At 35.1% G+C, this 15,803-nt stretch overlaps 2 protein-coding genes across 2 annotated transcripts; one reads left to right on the forward strand and one right to left on the reverse strand.

Moving 5' to 3' along the window:
- Window positions 1-519: 519 nt before the first annotated feature.
- LOC104891726 (mitogen-activated protein kinase kinase 3) lies at window positions 520-6,989 on the forward strand. The gene is made up of 10 exons (XM_010677465.4): window positions 520-716; window positions 1,868-2,067; window positions 2,150-2,404; window positions 3,007-3,225; window positions 3,345-3,482; window positions 3,630-3,797; window positions 4,161-4,274; window positions 5,163-5,270; window positions 5,668-5,762; window positions 6,409-6,989. Exons 2-10 carry the CDS (start codon window positions 1,966-1,968, stop codon window positions 6,776-6,778), a joined length of 1,569 nt encoding a protein of 522 aa, XP_010675767.1. The 5' UTR covers window positions 520-716; window positions 1,868-1,965; the 3' UTR covers window positions 6,779-6,989.
- A 351-nt stretch (window positions 6,990-7,340) lies between these two features.
- Window positions 7,341-12,134, reverse strand: LOC104891725 (uncharacterized). Its single transcript, XM_010677464.4, has 16 exons — window positions 11,987-12,134; window positions 11,756-11,886; window positions 11,101-11,209; window positions 10,905-10,969; window positions 10,688-10,726; window positions 10,161-10,257; window positions 9,978-10,062; window positions 9,827-9,890; window positions 9,676-9,752; window positions 9,501-9,582; window positions 9,246-9,325; window positions 9,076-9,160; window positions 8,913-8,981; window positions 8,750-8,817; window positions 8,604-8,652; window positions 7,341-8,079 (listed from the first exon to the last, which is right to left on the reverse strand). Exons 1-16 carry the CDS (start codon window positions 12,051-12,053, stop codon window positions 7,726-7,728), a joined length of 1,521 nt encoding a protein of 506 aa, XP_010675766.1. The 5' UTR covers window positions 12,054-12,134; the 3' UTR covers window positions 7,341-7,725.
- Window positions 12,135-15,803: the final 3,669 nt, after the last annotated feature.

Raw genomic sequence — 15,803 nt, forward strand, 5'->3', positions numbered from 1 at the left:
GAATCTACAACCCTTGGTCACTATGTTTCCAATGGCAGCAAAATTCCAATTTAATTGAAAAGGCTCCAAATTTCCCCTTAAGAAGCCACGAAAAGACCTTCACTTGTTGTTGCCCATAAACTACCAAAATTTAATAAAGATTTTTGGGGTTCGATTTTAAGGGTTCAGTAATGATGATGGTGATGAGTTGATTAAGAGGGTAGAGAAGAGAAGTAGGTTTTGCATATTAGAGGATAGAAGAAGTTGAAAGTTCTACAGAGTTTGAGAATAAAAAAAGAACATTTAGATTGCTGCCAACATCACATACTCCGTAACACATAACGGAGAATTAACGTTGTTAGGTTATAAGGGCGTTTGGTGAATTTTATTTTTGGATAGGGGTACCTGGTGAATTTTTGAAAACATAGGGGTATATGGTGAATTTTATGAAATCTCAGGGGTACACGGTGAAAAAACCGAATTATAAAACTAAGAAAGTATAAAAACAGTTTTTATACACAATTAATTTCATTTTCTACCTCATTTAAGAATGCATAACGTTTCCTAGTTCAGTAGGAAACTCGTAACTTGCAAAAGAACACCAAAACCTCAACTCCAACGTGGGAAAACTGTAGATGTAAAGTAGATTGAGAGAAAATGGCGGAAACCCAAGATGAATTTGTACAATCCCTGAAAACCCACCCAACAATCTTCCTTTATTCATCTAAAAATCACAGGTTTTTTCATCTTCCAATTCTCAACCTTTTTCCCTAATCTTTTTTTTTAATGATTTGGCATGTTTTTTTAACCGGTTTGATTTGTGTTATTTGGTTGCTAGATTGTGTAAATATTTAGTACTTCTATTTCTGACTATTTGTAATTCGATTTGTGAATTGGGATGATTCTTTATAGTATTTTGGTTACACATGATTTTGTGCTAATTTAGAAGTGCTTCATATGTGAAGTTGTGAAATTGTATAAAAAAAAATAACATTAAAGAATGTCTCTTTTGGGTGCGTTTTGATCACCTGATTTTCACTTATTAGAAATTGTTAAGTTATTTGTTGTTGTGAATTGAGCTTGAGTAACCTGTAATGATGCCCCTAAACTTAATTTATCTCAATTTATTGGCCCTTAAACTTAACTTATGAAGTTACTAGTCTTACATGCACGCAATGCGTGCAATCATGTGTGATAACAAATGAAGTAAAATTAAAATTAATTGGGTAAAAAACTGTTTTTATATTTTTCTTTCTCAAAAAACTAATGTTCAATTTAAATGTCTTACTTCCCCCCTTTTCCATTCAAATGAAACAGTTAGTTATCTTCTTTTCTTCTTCTTTTATTTCTTTTTTTTTTAATTTTTTGGTGTCCCCCATGTGTTGCCTTATATAATAGAGATTAGCTTTGAAATTAACTTAATTTTCAATGAAATATGTGAAAGTAAGGTGAGAAGTATAGAGCCTTATCATGTTCTAATTAGTTATTTGTTACCAGTTCTATATGTAGCTTGTAAAGTAATTGCTTATTTACCATCTTTGTTTGGGGTACTTTTACCTACTTTGCATTATAGGAGAAAGAAGGTAGGTCTTCTTATCCCTGTAATTAGAAGTAATTTGAGTCAATCTTTACTTGGATTTGCTGGAAGGATATTTTTTTTGCTGGTATGACTTCAAAGTTTGATTTGGTTGGTTTGGAGGGAAGAAGGGATGATAAAGGGAGCACACGTAGGCTCTCTCGAGCAGTATTGCTAATCGACGTTTATTTTGCTTTCTTAACTTGTGTACTTTGCCTCTTATGGCTCATCAACTTATATTTGGTCAACTCAATGAAGGTTCTCATATATATTGAGAGTGAGCTCATTGCACAAAATGTTTGGTTTATGTAGGTGTGTGAGTTAGAGTATGCTCTGAAGTAGGATGCTGTGAGGAAATCCTCTTCATCACCTTTAATTTAAGCTAGTAGATCTTTGAAGTTGATTCTGGTATGGCTGCACTGGAGGAGCTGAAGAAGAAGCTTACCCCGCTATTCGATGCTGAGAAGGGATTCTCCTCTGGCAACACTCTTGAATGTGGTGATTCTGACATGGTAATCCTACTTATTCCTATTGTCAATGAGTGAATTGTCATGTGTAGAATGTTCTATTTATTGGCTGGTCGTCTCTTTTCAGCTGTCAGATGGAGGGACTATTAACTTGTTGAGCAGATCATATGGAGTTTACAACTTCAATGAGCTAGGATTGCAAAAATGCACCTCATCTCCTGTAGATGAAAACAGTCCTAGTGAAAAGACATATCGAATTGCATCCCGGGAGATGAGGGTATTTGGAGTTATAGGCAGTGGTGCAAGTAGTATTGTTCAAAGAGCTATACACATACCCACACATAGAATTCTTGCCTTAAAGAAGATCAATATTTTTGAAAAGGTCGGTTTGCTTTCCATATGAATTTATACTTTTATTACTAGATGATTAGTTTTGGCTTGTTGATGTGTGCTCTTAAATCAAACATTTTTATGCTGAACTCACTTGAGCACCCAATGGTCAAAAAATTTTATTGGGAAATTTTGACACCAACTGCCCAATTGTCCCCCTCCCCCCTCTTCGTTAAACAGTCTTAACTATTGGTTCACTCGGAAATATTCTGCCAACATTGGGGTGTCTCTCTAAAGCAGGTTGGCATGACTTATAACCTGTTAAACAAGTAGAAAGGAGACATGGTGGTGGCCAAAAGGCGAGACAAGCAAAATTCCTGTAAAAGAAACTTTTCTCAAAATGAAACTAGTTTATAAGTCGTATGGGACTGTTTTTGGAAGACAAATCCCGATATTGGGACTATTCCGATTTCCGAGTCAGTCAATAGTTCGGATTGTTTGAATTAGAGGGGGCATAGTTAGGATGGTTCATGTCAAATATTCCCTATTGTTATTATTAATTTTTTGTACTCCTGTTCTAAATATTATATGCAGTCTCATTTGCTCCTGGAGTGTGAATCATTTCATTTAAGAGATCTTATTTATGTTGCACAGGAGAAAAGACAACAGCTTCTAACGGAGATAAGGACACTTTGTGAGGCACCTTGTACTGAGGGTCTTGTAGAATTTTATGGGGCATTTTATATTCCCGACTCTGGACAAATAAGTATTGCTTTGGAGTACATGGATGGTGGATCACTTGCAGACATCATACGGATCCAGAAGTCTATACCAGAATCTGTTCTTTCTGCTGTCGTCCGAAAGCTACTAAATGTAAATGTTAATTGCTTGCTCTTTGTTTTTATCTGTATTCTAATATGATTATGGTGATCTGGTGCGCTTGTGTTATAGAAGTATTACATTAGTTTTTACATTTTGTACTCTTTTTGAAGGGATTGAGCTACTTGCATGGGGTTCAGCATTTAGTACACAGAGATATAAAACCGGCGAATTTGCTTATTAATCTGAAGGGAGAGGCAAAGATAACAGATTTTGGTATAAGTGCTGGGCTGGAAAACTCAATGGCGATGGTCAGTTCCTGTTACTACCTACCATAAAATTATGATGCTTAACATATCATTACTGAACTTATTTGAGTTATATTGGTAAATTTTTAAATTTTTGTACATTTATATTAGTGTGACTTATCAATGATAATTATGGATATTATGTTTCAGTGTGCCACCTTCATTGGAACCGTTACATATATGTCTCCAGAGAGAATCCGTAATGAGTCGTATTCGTATCCTGCTGATATTTGGAGCCTTGGTCTTGCACTATTTGAGTGTGGTACGGGAGAGTTTCCATATACTGCAAATGATGGACCTGTTAATCTTATGCTCCAGGTTACTTTAATTTGTATTTTCCTTCTCTTTAGTGTTGTCGATCCTTTTCTCTCTTTTTTTTGGTGCTTATATGCTTGTCTTACACTTGGGTGCTTTTGAAACAATTCAATCATATGGATTTTGTGTACTGGAGGTCAGTATCAACTTTCAAGTGGGAAAAATCACGTTCCAAATCCAAGATTTTCTGTTTAGATCTACTTCTATCATATTTTGGGTTGCTCGGATTAAAAGGATTCTGCCAAGTCATAATACTGTAATTAAAACTCCTTTTTGGGTTGGGCTAGCTTTGCGAATTCTATGCTCATTTTAGCATGTACAACCTAAACATGGTTCTAATAATATTTGTGTCACTCAACTTCGCAGATCTTGGATGATCCCTCTCCCTCACCATCCAAGGAGAAATTTTCATCAGAGTTTTGCTCATTTATTGATGCTTGTCTACAAAAAGATGCAGAGGCAAGGCCCACAGCCGAGCAGGTGAGCTATATGTTTTCAACACATCAATAGAGTAAGGCCTCATGCCACATAACTAAGAAACATGCTGGATGGATCAGGTTTTCCCTTTAGATGATTTATAACCTGTGCCGGATGACATCCCTTATGTTTGCTGACAGCCTTTTGTTGGTACATAACACACGAATATAGTTATTGTATTCTTCAGGTTGGGACTACAGTGGGCCTTAGTAGACAAGGCTGGGATTTAGATAGTTGGTAAGTGTAGAAAGAATGCTAAGTGAGCTGTAATGCTGTGTAATTTACATCCTCATCATACAATTAAGCTGCCTACCTCCCTATCCATGGGTGTGTTAACATCCTTAAAATGTGATAATAAATTATGCTAAGTCTCTTTTATATGATTTCACTTATCCTGTTTACGATGCATCCTAAATGTATAAAGATTTCTAATACAAATGTCAGAAAAATATTTCAAATTAGAGCTTCGCGTACCTGGTTCCCAGCTGTATAAGGAAAGCAAAGAAATCAAGCTTTTTTCCTATTGAGCAACCCCTTGTTCGGTGCTGGAGTTTGTCCAGTGCAATGGAAGAAGACTACGTGTGGGGCATTGGGTCTGCACTTTGGTCCTCTGACTTTATAGGTGGATTTCTCAGGATGGATGTCATGAATCTTGATTCTTGATTGAGGATAGAGATGTATAGTCTGAAGTTAATTCTCTGAACATTTTTTTTTTTACTTTTTGAAAAAAAGTAACACTCGAAAATTACATATGGTTCTGGACGTGGATCTATTTTTTTAATCAATTCAATAGGATTCGGTCCAGATTCGCTTTGCCGCCATCCCTAATTTCTCAAAGAACTACCCAAATTACAAATCACTATTGTCTGATAATTTTTTGCTTTTGTGCAGCTTCTTGCACACCCATTTATTACAAAGTATGAGGAATCTCATGTTGACTTAGCAGCTTTCGTCCAAAGTGTTTTCGATCCTGTGCAAAGGTTGAAGGACCTGGCTGATGTAAGTTTCTAGCTCTTTTAAACCCTACAAATCTGATGGCTATAAACTGGAAGAAATTTCTAGGAATTTAATAGTCATACTTTGGCGAATTTAAGTATGGTATAATTACACGTACTTATCCATCGACTGTTGCATTATGCTATTCTCAGATGTAAAACTTACTCATCTTACTAGTACTAACTCTGGTGCAACCCGTTGTAGTTAAGAATGAAGACTCCATGGTTTACTAACCTGGACTTTTGGATAAATGATACTATCTATACTTGTGTCTGAATTATGATGTTACATGATACAATAATCTTGAGAGCTGACACAATTTACTTGAGAAGATGTAGTTACTCATCAGTAGTTAGTTCATGTGTGGCACTTAATTTCCAAGGAATTGTCGTTTATGCAGATGCTTACTATTCACTATTACTTGCTTTTTGATGGACCTGATGATGGGGAGTGGCAGCATATGAAGTCATTCTACAACGAAGGATCTGCTTTCAGGTTTGTTAAAATATTGTCTTTCATTAAAAAAAAAAAAAAAGTAGGCCTGGTTAGTGGGTATAAAGGTAAATCAAGTTAATAAGGCTTTTATCCAATGGGGTCAATAAAGGACCCAAACAGTAACCAAAATTTTGTGAAAATCTCATAGGGGTTGGTTAGATGTCCTCACTTCTTTCTCTCCTCTCTTCCTGCTCCTTTATTAGCCGCCATTTATCGCCCTACCCCACCCAATAACCCGGCTTACTTGTAAGTTTAGAAACCAAAAGGAGAGGAAGAAACCTATCTCATGTTTAAAACAAAATGCTATGAATTAACATAGCTTGGACACCATTAATAGCATAGATTAAGGAAGAAATAGAAGATTTGATTAATAAACTGAAATTACAGCAATAAACAGGATAATTACAAGCTTTCGAGAGGCTTGTTCTATCCCATTGAACTACTAAGAGCTCACCCAATTTTCCTAACAATTTTCAACATATTTTTCTCTCTTTAATTATCCCTATATATAGTGTAATTTCCTTAACACAACTACCTAGCTTATTCCTCAAGCTCCTAATTAAGATAATACCTAAATTACCCTTCCCCATAATATCAGTTCATAGCACGAAACATAGATCAATGAGATCATTTTTCTTTGTTCCAGTTTTTCTGGGAAGCAATACGTAGGATCAAATGAAATCTTCTCTACATTGTCAGATGTGCGGAGAAAACTAGCAGGCGAATGGCCTCCTGAGAAGCTAATCCACGTTGTCGAGAAACTGCAGTGTCGTGCTCATGGTAAAGGGGGTGTAGCAATCCGTGTATCTGGCTCTTTCATTGTTGGGAACCAGTTCCTGATATGTGGTGATGGTATGCAAGTGGAGGGATTGCCAAATTTTAGAGATCTCAATATCGATATATCAAGCAAGCGAATGGGAACATTTAAGGAGCAATTTATCATTGAAGCAGGAGATGCCATTGGATGTTACTACATAGCTAATCAAGAGCTTTACATTATGTCAGAAAACAGTTAGAATTGCCTCATGCCTTCCTTTTGTATCAGGATAGTGCATTCTACTGAGTTATAGTATTTGTAGTTCCAATTTGTACAGTGATAGTAGTATCAATTATTTATCTTTTCAAAATGTAGATATGTTTCAGCTGATTTTGCAACTACTGAACATCATGTATAATATATGATTTTTCCCACTTCAATAGTAAAGATCTATATCTCAACTTCCAAAATTTAGGACAATACTGACATGTCAGCTATGTTTACTATCTTATTATGCTCATTCATCAAAATCTTGAATTTTAGACCTTATTCTTCAACCTAAGACTTGAGAAAGGTTCGCTTACATACGAATCAAGTATCACGTTGAAGAACTTTTCCTATTTTACATAGTTATGTTGGGGCACTGGGTCTCCATATTTGGGTGGCTGGGGGAACCTTCATGCATCCATCTATCATCTCACCCCCATTGAGTACAGAATAAATTATACGTACACCATTATTTTACATGGACCTTATATTGTGGTTCAAACTAAACGACAAAATCATCTCCCCTCAAAAAAAAAACAACCAAATCATCTACATGACTCATCAAATAATATTGTTTTTTAATTATCAATTGGAAAAATGTATCAATCTTTGGATTAAGGTCGTAGGGATTTAATCCTATGACCTTGCGGAAACCATGGGGTGCTTACTGCTTAGCAACTAAGCTCATCGACTCCTAATATGAAGATCTTTGTTGCACATACTATTTAAAAATGGTCTTCTCGTGTATAAATGTAGACTAGATTACACTCCTATTATTTGCCCTTTAGAATGAAGACCATCCAAGTACAATACCATCAAGCTTTTCAACTGCAAAAATTGTGAGAAAAAGAGAAGAGCTAATGGCCTGTGGATGGTCTAAGAATCACCAGAAGTATATAAACATTTTGAAAAGATATGTACATTTCCAGAATCAGATGCCTAATACGCCACAAAATAATCTCGAATGGTCCGTTTCTTTATCGAAGATGGTGGAGATAGAACAGAAGAGGGACTTCTAACTGCAGATTCTGGAGTTCTATCAAAGGCCTCATTTAAGTTTACTCCTTGTAGTGACCTATTTATGGAGAACTGGTTGGTTGTTTCTGGTGTTCTCATCATCTCGGCTGAGCTTTTATCTTGTATTACTGTTTCGTTGTGACTTGAAGTACATGGGATTTCCCTCTGCAGGGGAAGTTCTTTGGAGTTGATTTCAGGAACTGCCATCAGTCTCCTCCTGACCTTAGTTGTTCTTGGTAATAAGCAACATCTATCATGGACATTCCAATAGCGAACCTGGGAAACAAAGAGAATGGGTTAAGACGCACAGATAGAGCTGACTATGTGCTAATCAACCATATAACATGACCTGAATCTGACACACGATGTTACTTGGGAACCGCATTCACCACAGCACGATGTTACATTGTTACCAATAGAAACTGAAGCCCAATACCGCAACACTAACACTAATTAACCCACCCTATCATGATCCATCCATCATATAATTCAGTTATCCCACATTTTCTGTACTTTTTGATATATTCTTTGAACTTGAAAGAGATACGCCTTGTTTACCCGAATTGCTAACTCTAACCCAACAGTGGCCTTCACAGTTCTCAGAAAAACCAAAACCGAAATCTAACACTACACTGATAAATGTCAACCAAACCTTATTGTGATCCATTTTGATATGTATTGTGAATTCAATAGCAAAACGAAACCAAACACAAACACAACTTGTTTGCCTGAATAGACAACTCTACATATAGAACAAGGACATATTCAGTCAATCAATAAAGTGTCATGTCATTGCTTACTGTGTAATCATCTGATGCTGTAGCAATCTTCCCTGGTTCTTGTAGAGACCTGGTGCATAAAATGAAGATATGGATGAATTTCTGTTTGTTACTTACCTATTTAGCTATGAAGCAGTAGCATCGGCTGTTAAATGTTAAAGACATACCAATCAACTGCTGTGCATTCTTTTTCATGGCCTGCTAATGAAATGGGATCTTCATGAGGACTGTCTACCTGGTTTCAACAATTGTTTGCTTAGCAAAATACTTTATGCAAAAGCAATTTAACAGTCAACCAGTTTTTGACTTTTAAGTTAACTGAGTTCAAACCTGCCATATGTAAGCATTTCCGTCAAAAGATCCACTCAGTATGTGAGATGCATCTGGGCTGATGGTTGACTGCAATCAAACAGATCGAAATCAAATTAGAGAATAATCACCCCATTGAAGTATATGGTTGTGTGTTTGAACATGCAGTAGATCGATGCTTTACCTTTATAAAAAATGATGCAATGCGGCAGCCTGAGAAGGAGCTGATAGGACCCTTTTCGAGTTGGAGCATGTTATATAGATATATTCTGAAATAAAACAGAAATACACTAATCAAATCTAGGAAAATTTGAGAGTGCAAGCAGACATTCAGCTTCATAGACTCATAGTTACCTGTTATCTGTACAAGATGCAGAAAGCAACACTCCATTAGAATCTTGGGACAGGCTGGTTATACCATATTGTCTCCCTTTCTGTAAACATATCAAAATCATGGAAAGTGAGACTTTGAAAAAGCTGGATGAAGCTGCACAAGATGAATATCGAGTCTTGCTGATAAAGATGGAATGAAATTGTGATGTATCTTCATAGTTTGTAGAGTTAAGATTGAATCCAAGAAACACAGTGCTAAACTGCTAATATACTCACCCTCTCTCCTGTAGACTCACGAAGAGGACAAGCTTGAGCAATGGGAATTCGAAGATTTCTTGTGTCCCAGAATTTGACAACACTGGAATGGAAATTATGACAAAAACTGTCAAAATCAATATAGAATGTTGAAGAGTTATAGACAGGTCAAATTTTGAGTGGTTATCTGAAGTACCTGTCTACTGATCCTGCTGTGGCAACAGAGACTTCGTCTTTGAGATAAAGAACTGAAGTTACAGCCATTGAAACTCCCTGAAAGCATGATGTATTGGTAAGTGGAATCCAACTTTAAGAAGACTGAATGTTTTGCACTAGATTATACAGACCTTTTTCTTTATGATCCGCTTCATTTTAGCTGAAATATGAGCTCCATTAACCTGTCCATATGGCCTTTGACAAGCAAGTAAACTACCTATCAGATGACATCTTTTGAAGTAGATATTTTGATGCGGAAAAACTAATGGCTGATGCACTTACAGTATCCATTCCTTCCCTTGGCGAGGGTTACACCTCAGATCCCATAGTGCAAAGGACCCATCTCTTGAGCCAGATACAAAAAGATCTATTTGTTGGCCAAAAACAAAGAAAAATTAGATAATGTACACCATTTAAACACATCAAACATCTGAGACAGAAGGGGAAGAAGAGTTATTTCCTTACCGGAATTTGTAGGATGGCAAGAGAGAGATTTAACACTGCCTGCATGACCTCTCAACATTCCATAACTTTTCTTTCGTTCAACATCCCATACCTTAATCTGTTGGAAAGGAGGATATACCCATAAGAAAACTTTAATCATAACATCCCATTCCTCATTCTTGTTCACCAAGCTTTACATTTGCATGCATTTTCTAACAATTGGCAATTTCTAGTTCATTCAAGTAGTGCGAGTTCACAAACCAAGAGTTTGGAGTGTGTAGTATTAAAGTAGTTGTTAATAGACAGACATTAAAATGTGATATTTGACAACAACAAATCAATGATCCAGCTCTTTATGATAGCAACCTGAATGTTATGCATCAATGCTCCAATAGGCTGCCATGAAGGACAAAAGAACAGAAGTGTTCATCTTAAACTTCCCAAAATTAACACCTAGTAAGCTAAAATCTTAGCTCCTTTACCACTTCTGTTGTCTCTTGTACTTCTAAATCTTAAAATTAAGGAAGTTGTAAGTTTAAGTAGCTTACAGTGTGGTCAGCTGACGCCGTAACAACACTAGTATCCTCCTGCAGTGAGCAATTGTATTGTGTTACAAATTCGTCCAATGAACATAGCTTCTTGAACATATTAATGATATGACCAATTGACCAAACAAACCCACTTATCCAACTATGAACTATGAATAGCTGCCAACTCATGAATTATTGTAATACTATTCAAATCCAACAAAAAAAATCAGGTCACCTTAATCCAGCACATGTCATAAACAGAATTATCATGGGCAAGCCAGCTCGAAACAATCGATTTCTCTGCATTCATGAAAAGAACATAAAGGTTAAACTTCACCACTTCATCAATTGAATTTATTACAAGAATCCTACAGTAAAATCAATTAATAAACTCAAACAAAAAAGAGTGTTTCATTTTCTTTTCAAAGAACCTGCATTTTCTTGGTGGGTTGCTGAATGATTGAGCTTCAATCGAGTATCAATCAAATTCACATAACCTGTTTCATCAGTAACACCCAGAATATGCGCAGTTCTAATTGTCTGCAAAAATACCAAATTGAATATATTACATTACATTACATAAAAGAACAAATAAAACACACCCACCGTAGAAATCAAAATGCTCCGTAAAACCCAGAATATGAACAATCTTAATTATCTACAAAACAAATCAAAAGTAACACTACAATTCATAAAATGAAAAAATAGAACTTACCCACCATAAAATAATCAATGAAAACTTAATAAAAGAACCAAATATAACACACCCACTATAGAAATCAAAAAGTTCCGTAAAACCCAGAATGTGGGCAATCTTAATTATCTAAAAATCAAAAAATAAAACTTACCCACCATAAGATAATCAATGAAAACTTAATAAAAGAACCAAATAAAACACACCCACTATAAAAATCAAATGTACAATCTTAATTATCTACAAAAGAAATCAAAAGTAACACTACAATTCATAAAAATCAAAAAATAGAAGTTACCCACTATCAAATAATCAAAGAAAACTCAATAATATAAACTAATAAGTTCTTAAATATTCAAGAAATGTAGAAATAAAAGAAAATTAGAACTAACCTTAGCAAATGAGACAGATAAAGGAGGAGTATCAACGCCATTATGTGAACTAGAAACACCTCTACTGCAGCTAAGCTCGTCGTTTTGATCTTCTATTGAAGTACTGCAAGTGAAAAACGGTCGTTTTCTTCCTGAAAAATTGGGTAAATTTTGCAATTTGAATATGTAAGATATTATTAAAAACCCAGAAAAAAAAAATTGGGAAATGAAGAATGAAAGTAGTAGTAGTACCTTTAAACCCATGAAGCTCTCTTGATTTGATGTCGTGGAGGATTGAGTGGGAGTTGTAGATCTCCATTGATGAGAATTTAGGAAGAATTTGAGTTTTTGAGAGAAGTGAGATGTAAAATAATGGAAGAAAGGAGAGAGAAAGGTTTTTTTTTTTTTGTATGTTTTGTAAAACAATGGGTGGCGGGACCGCTGGAGGGGAAATTAGCGGGAATGTTTTTGAAAATTTTCAACAATTCACCGCGAAGTTGTTGTTGCTTGACTTGTGCTGAAAATAGTCTTACATGCACGTAATGCGTGCGAACGCGTGATAACAAATAAAGTAGAAAAAATATAATTAATTGGATAGAAAAACTATCTTTACATTTTATTTTCTAAAAAAACTGATGTTGAGTTTAAGTGTCCTATTTTCCCCCTTTTTTTTCGTTCAAATGAAACAGTTAGTTATCCTCTTTCTTTCTTTTTACTTTTTTTTCCTTTTTCTATTTTCTGATGTCCCCCATGTGTTGCCTTATATAATAGAGATAGTAATCCCTCCGTCCCAATTTAGTTGCTATATTTTGACCGTAGGCATTATTCACGTCATAATTTTGACTATCTTTTACTCCATATACATAAGAGAAAACAAAGTCATGTTGGATCTTGTTTGATTCGTCTCAATTTGTATTTACCAAATACATAATTTTTTCATATATGTAACTCAAGATATTGGTGTTTGAAATTGCATCTCGTAAACTGTGAAAAAGCAAATGTAGCAACTGAATTGGGACGGGAGGAGTAGGAGTGTTCATAGTTGGTTAACCGTTTCGAAACAACATTTTGATTATGTTGCTGCATAGCCCAATATACATAGCACTTCAACCCCTTTCCCTAAAACACTAACATCACTTAATTTTTTTATTTCCTAAATCTAATGGCCTGTTGTTGTGCTTAATTCATTTCATCGGAAAACTAAAGTTTAAAAAAACGGATTTTCGGATCGGATCCAATCTAGATTATATGAACATTTGGATTGGATCAGATTCAAACCCTAATTGGTTTTAATTTGGATTGAAAAAATTGAAATCCAAATTTTGTTCAGATCGAATTGGATTAGACCCTAATTTAAACTGCACAACGAACTTTTATCCCTAGTGAGGTCTATAACATGGGATTGTTACTCAAGTCTGGAAATTCAAGTGACGAAATGTATTATGTATGTGGTGATTTAGCCATGTCCAAGTTGGGAGTTGGAAGTTGGGAGTTGGCCCATCAGGGATGAATAAACTAAATAGATACCTGATTTCGAATTTGAAATAATCGGGTATGGAATTGGAACTGGCGAACTTGTTCTATCGGTTTTGACTTCATGTATAATAATGGGAATCGAGTTAATCAACTCGTTTTTTGGTTTTCAACTTGGCGGAACCGGAACAAGTTGGATACCTATTTTTGTAATCGATGTATTGAGTACTTGGACCTAAATCTGAAACGTAATAAGATATTATTATCTTGGGGTTTTTGTCAGATAAGACCTTATAAGAGAGGTTTTCTACATGGAAGGATCAATTAATTTTTTTACAGGAAAATACCAATAATAATACATAAGTTGGGAAACTTAACACCGCATTATGAATTTCTGGCCAAAATATCAACTTTTCGGTGTTGACATCTCATTTTTCCCTTCGAAATCGAATAATTTCTATTTTGGTCGAAAATTCATAATGTGGCGTTAAGTTTCCAACTTATTATATATTATAATTGGTTTTTCCTCCAAAATAAAATCTAAATTAGTCATTCCTCGCAAAAAAAAAACTCTTCTATTAGGTCTTATTTGACAAAAAAAAACTTATTATCTTTATTTCCTTTGTTCCTTTTATAAATTTGAGTAGAGAAAGGACAACAATTAATGAAGATAGAGAGAGAAAAAAAAGGGGACAATAAAAAGGATAGTTAAATGACTTAAATCGCATATTAAACCCCAAACAGGGGAGCTTCAAAGTGATGGAGGAAGAAGTGGAAATCGAAGAAAAAAAACACAGATAACATGAATGTGTACAATTAATGTTCAAAATGTACCAACACATGCTTAAATCAACTGGTAAGGGAGTTGTTCTAGCTTAACCAGAGGTCTCGAGTTCGAGCCCTGGGAACGCAGCAGAGTGTGTTGGGAGAGCTTTCCCCCCAATTGGGGCCTGACCCGGCTCGAATCCGTATTAGTCAGGATCCAAAATGGATTTCGGAAACCGGGTATGGTTCACCAAAAAAAAAAAATGTTCAAAATGTAGGTTAACACAAGAAAAACAACATTGGTATTCTTTTACGATAAAAGCTAGTTTTTGGAAGAATGAAATTAAGAGATACTATCTCCGTTCTCTTTTGTTTTTTCTATTTTGATTTCCAAACTTGTCAATGTACATCTTTGACTTTAAATACCTTTCATTATGTATTAGTAAAAATTATAATGATTAAATATTAATAAACTATTCATTGAGAGGGATCAAATAAGACCTCACATGATTATATACTATATAGAAATATATTAGAAGGCGTTCCTAACAAAGAAACGATGTCACATGACACTCTTCTCAAACTTCTAATACATTCAAACACACGACCTTTGAAATAAAATGTGAGAGTTTAACCACTAATATACTACAATTTCAATATTTAATATTTCAAAGTAAAACATAATAAAGTCTTATAATTGTATGTAATTATAAAAACATGTATAGACAAGTTTTTTGAGCTTTATCCTTTTTATTAAGTAATAATATTTTCTTACCCAAATTCTATTGAAATTGTTATTTTTATCCTCAATTCCTAAAAAGCTTTTTTTAAAATAACTTATCATGCCATAACGTTTATTTTTCTAATTTCGCACTAGACAAGATATTATGAAAAGAAAATAGAATCAAGTACAAAAATTTCTGAATAATAATATATTTGACAATTGTAACTGATACGGAGGCATTGCCTGTGCCAAAAATACTAGTTTTTAACAACTAGGCATAGAAATGGTGTAGTATCCCTCATGATTGCTTCAAAGAGATTTGACAGGCTTCTCATTCCAACAAGATGCATCTTATTTTAGGGAGCTTATTTCCTTAGTTTTTTTTTTTTTTTTTTATAATTAGCTTATTTCCTTAGTTACTCCACAATTAAGCGTGCTTGGTTGGGAAAAGTCCAGGATGGGTGACCTCCTGGAAAATTTCTTAGAGTGCGCATGAGTGAGAACAAAATGTGTCGGAAGAACTTGTACTTGGTTATTGAGGACCAGGTGTTACAGATGGCAACAAATCGGGACCGTATGAACCTGGATCCAGACCTGACCTTAAACGTTGGATCTAGATCCGTCCCAGATCTAGATCCGGTGGATCCCAGGTCCAAAACAGATATGTCTACAATTGAATATTTACAACTAAGTCCAACAACTTTACCACAAATTTCAACCAACAAATTGAATTATGCAAATTCAATTCAACAAATTCTGCGATAAAATCATAAATTCACATAAAAACGCTAGTAAATACGTATTAATTAGGAAGATTACAGAAGAATATCGCAACAAAAATCTAACAAAAATAAGGAGAATTCCCCAAAAAAAAAAAACTAGAATTTGAATAGTTACACGAGGAAGTTAGTGGTGCGGAAAGAGTTAGTAATACACTGTTGTTGTGCACGCTGGTGGTAACGGGTATGTCGACGACGGCGAGGATGATCGGGCAAAGATTGACGAAGACTTAGACGGTAGAAACCGAATAATCACCGCCGTAATAGCAGATCGACGCAATTCAACTACGAAGATGATTATAAAAACGACACCCCACCTTTTGCAGTT

Source organism: Beta vulgaris, chromosome 4, assembly GCF_026745355.1.
Source record: "Beta vulgaris subsp. vulgaris cultivar EL10 chromosome 4, EL10.2, whole genome shotgun sequence".
Lineage (NCBI taxonomy): Eukaryota > Viridiplantae > Streptophyta > Magnoliopsida > Caryophyllales > Amaranthaceae > Beta > Beta vulgaris.

Excerpts from the sequence above, each read along its gene's own strand:
- LOC104891726 (XM_010677465.4), top strand. The coding sequence starts at position 1,966 with ATGGCTGCACTGGAGGAGCTGAAGAAGAAGCTTACCCCGCTATTCGAT. Across the intron at positions 2,068-2,149 it reads AATGTGGTGATTCTGACATG|CTGTCAGATGGAGGGACTAT; the intron begins GTAATCCTACTT and ends GTCTCTTTTCAG. Across the intron at positions 5,763-6,408 it reads AACGAAGGATCTGCTTTCAG|TTTTTCTGGGAAGCAATACG; the intron begins GTTTGTTAAAAT and ends TCTTTGTTCCAG.
- LOC104891725 (XM_010677464.4), bottom strand. The coding sequence starts at position 12,053 with ATGGAGATCTACAACTCCCACTCAATCCTCCACGACATCAAATCAAGA. Across the intron at positions 10,727-10,904 it reads ATGACATGTGCTGGATTAAG|GAGGATACTAGTGTTGTTAC; the intron begins GTGACCTGATTT and ends TGCTCACTGCAG. Across the intron at positions 9,583-9,675 it reads ACAGCAGGATCAGTAGACAG|TGTTGTCAAATTCTGGGACA; the intron begins GTACTTCAGATA and ends TTTCCATTCCAG.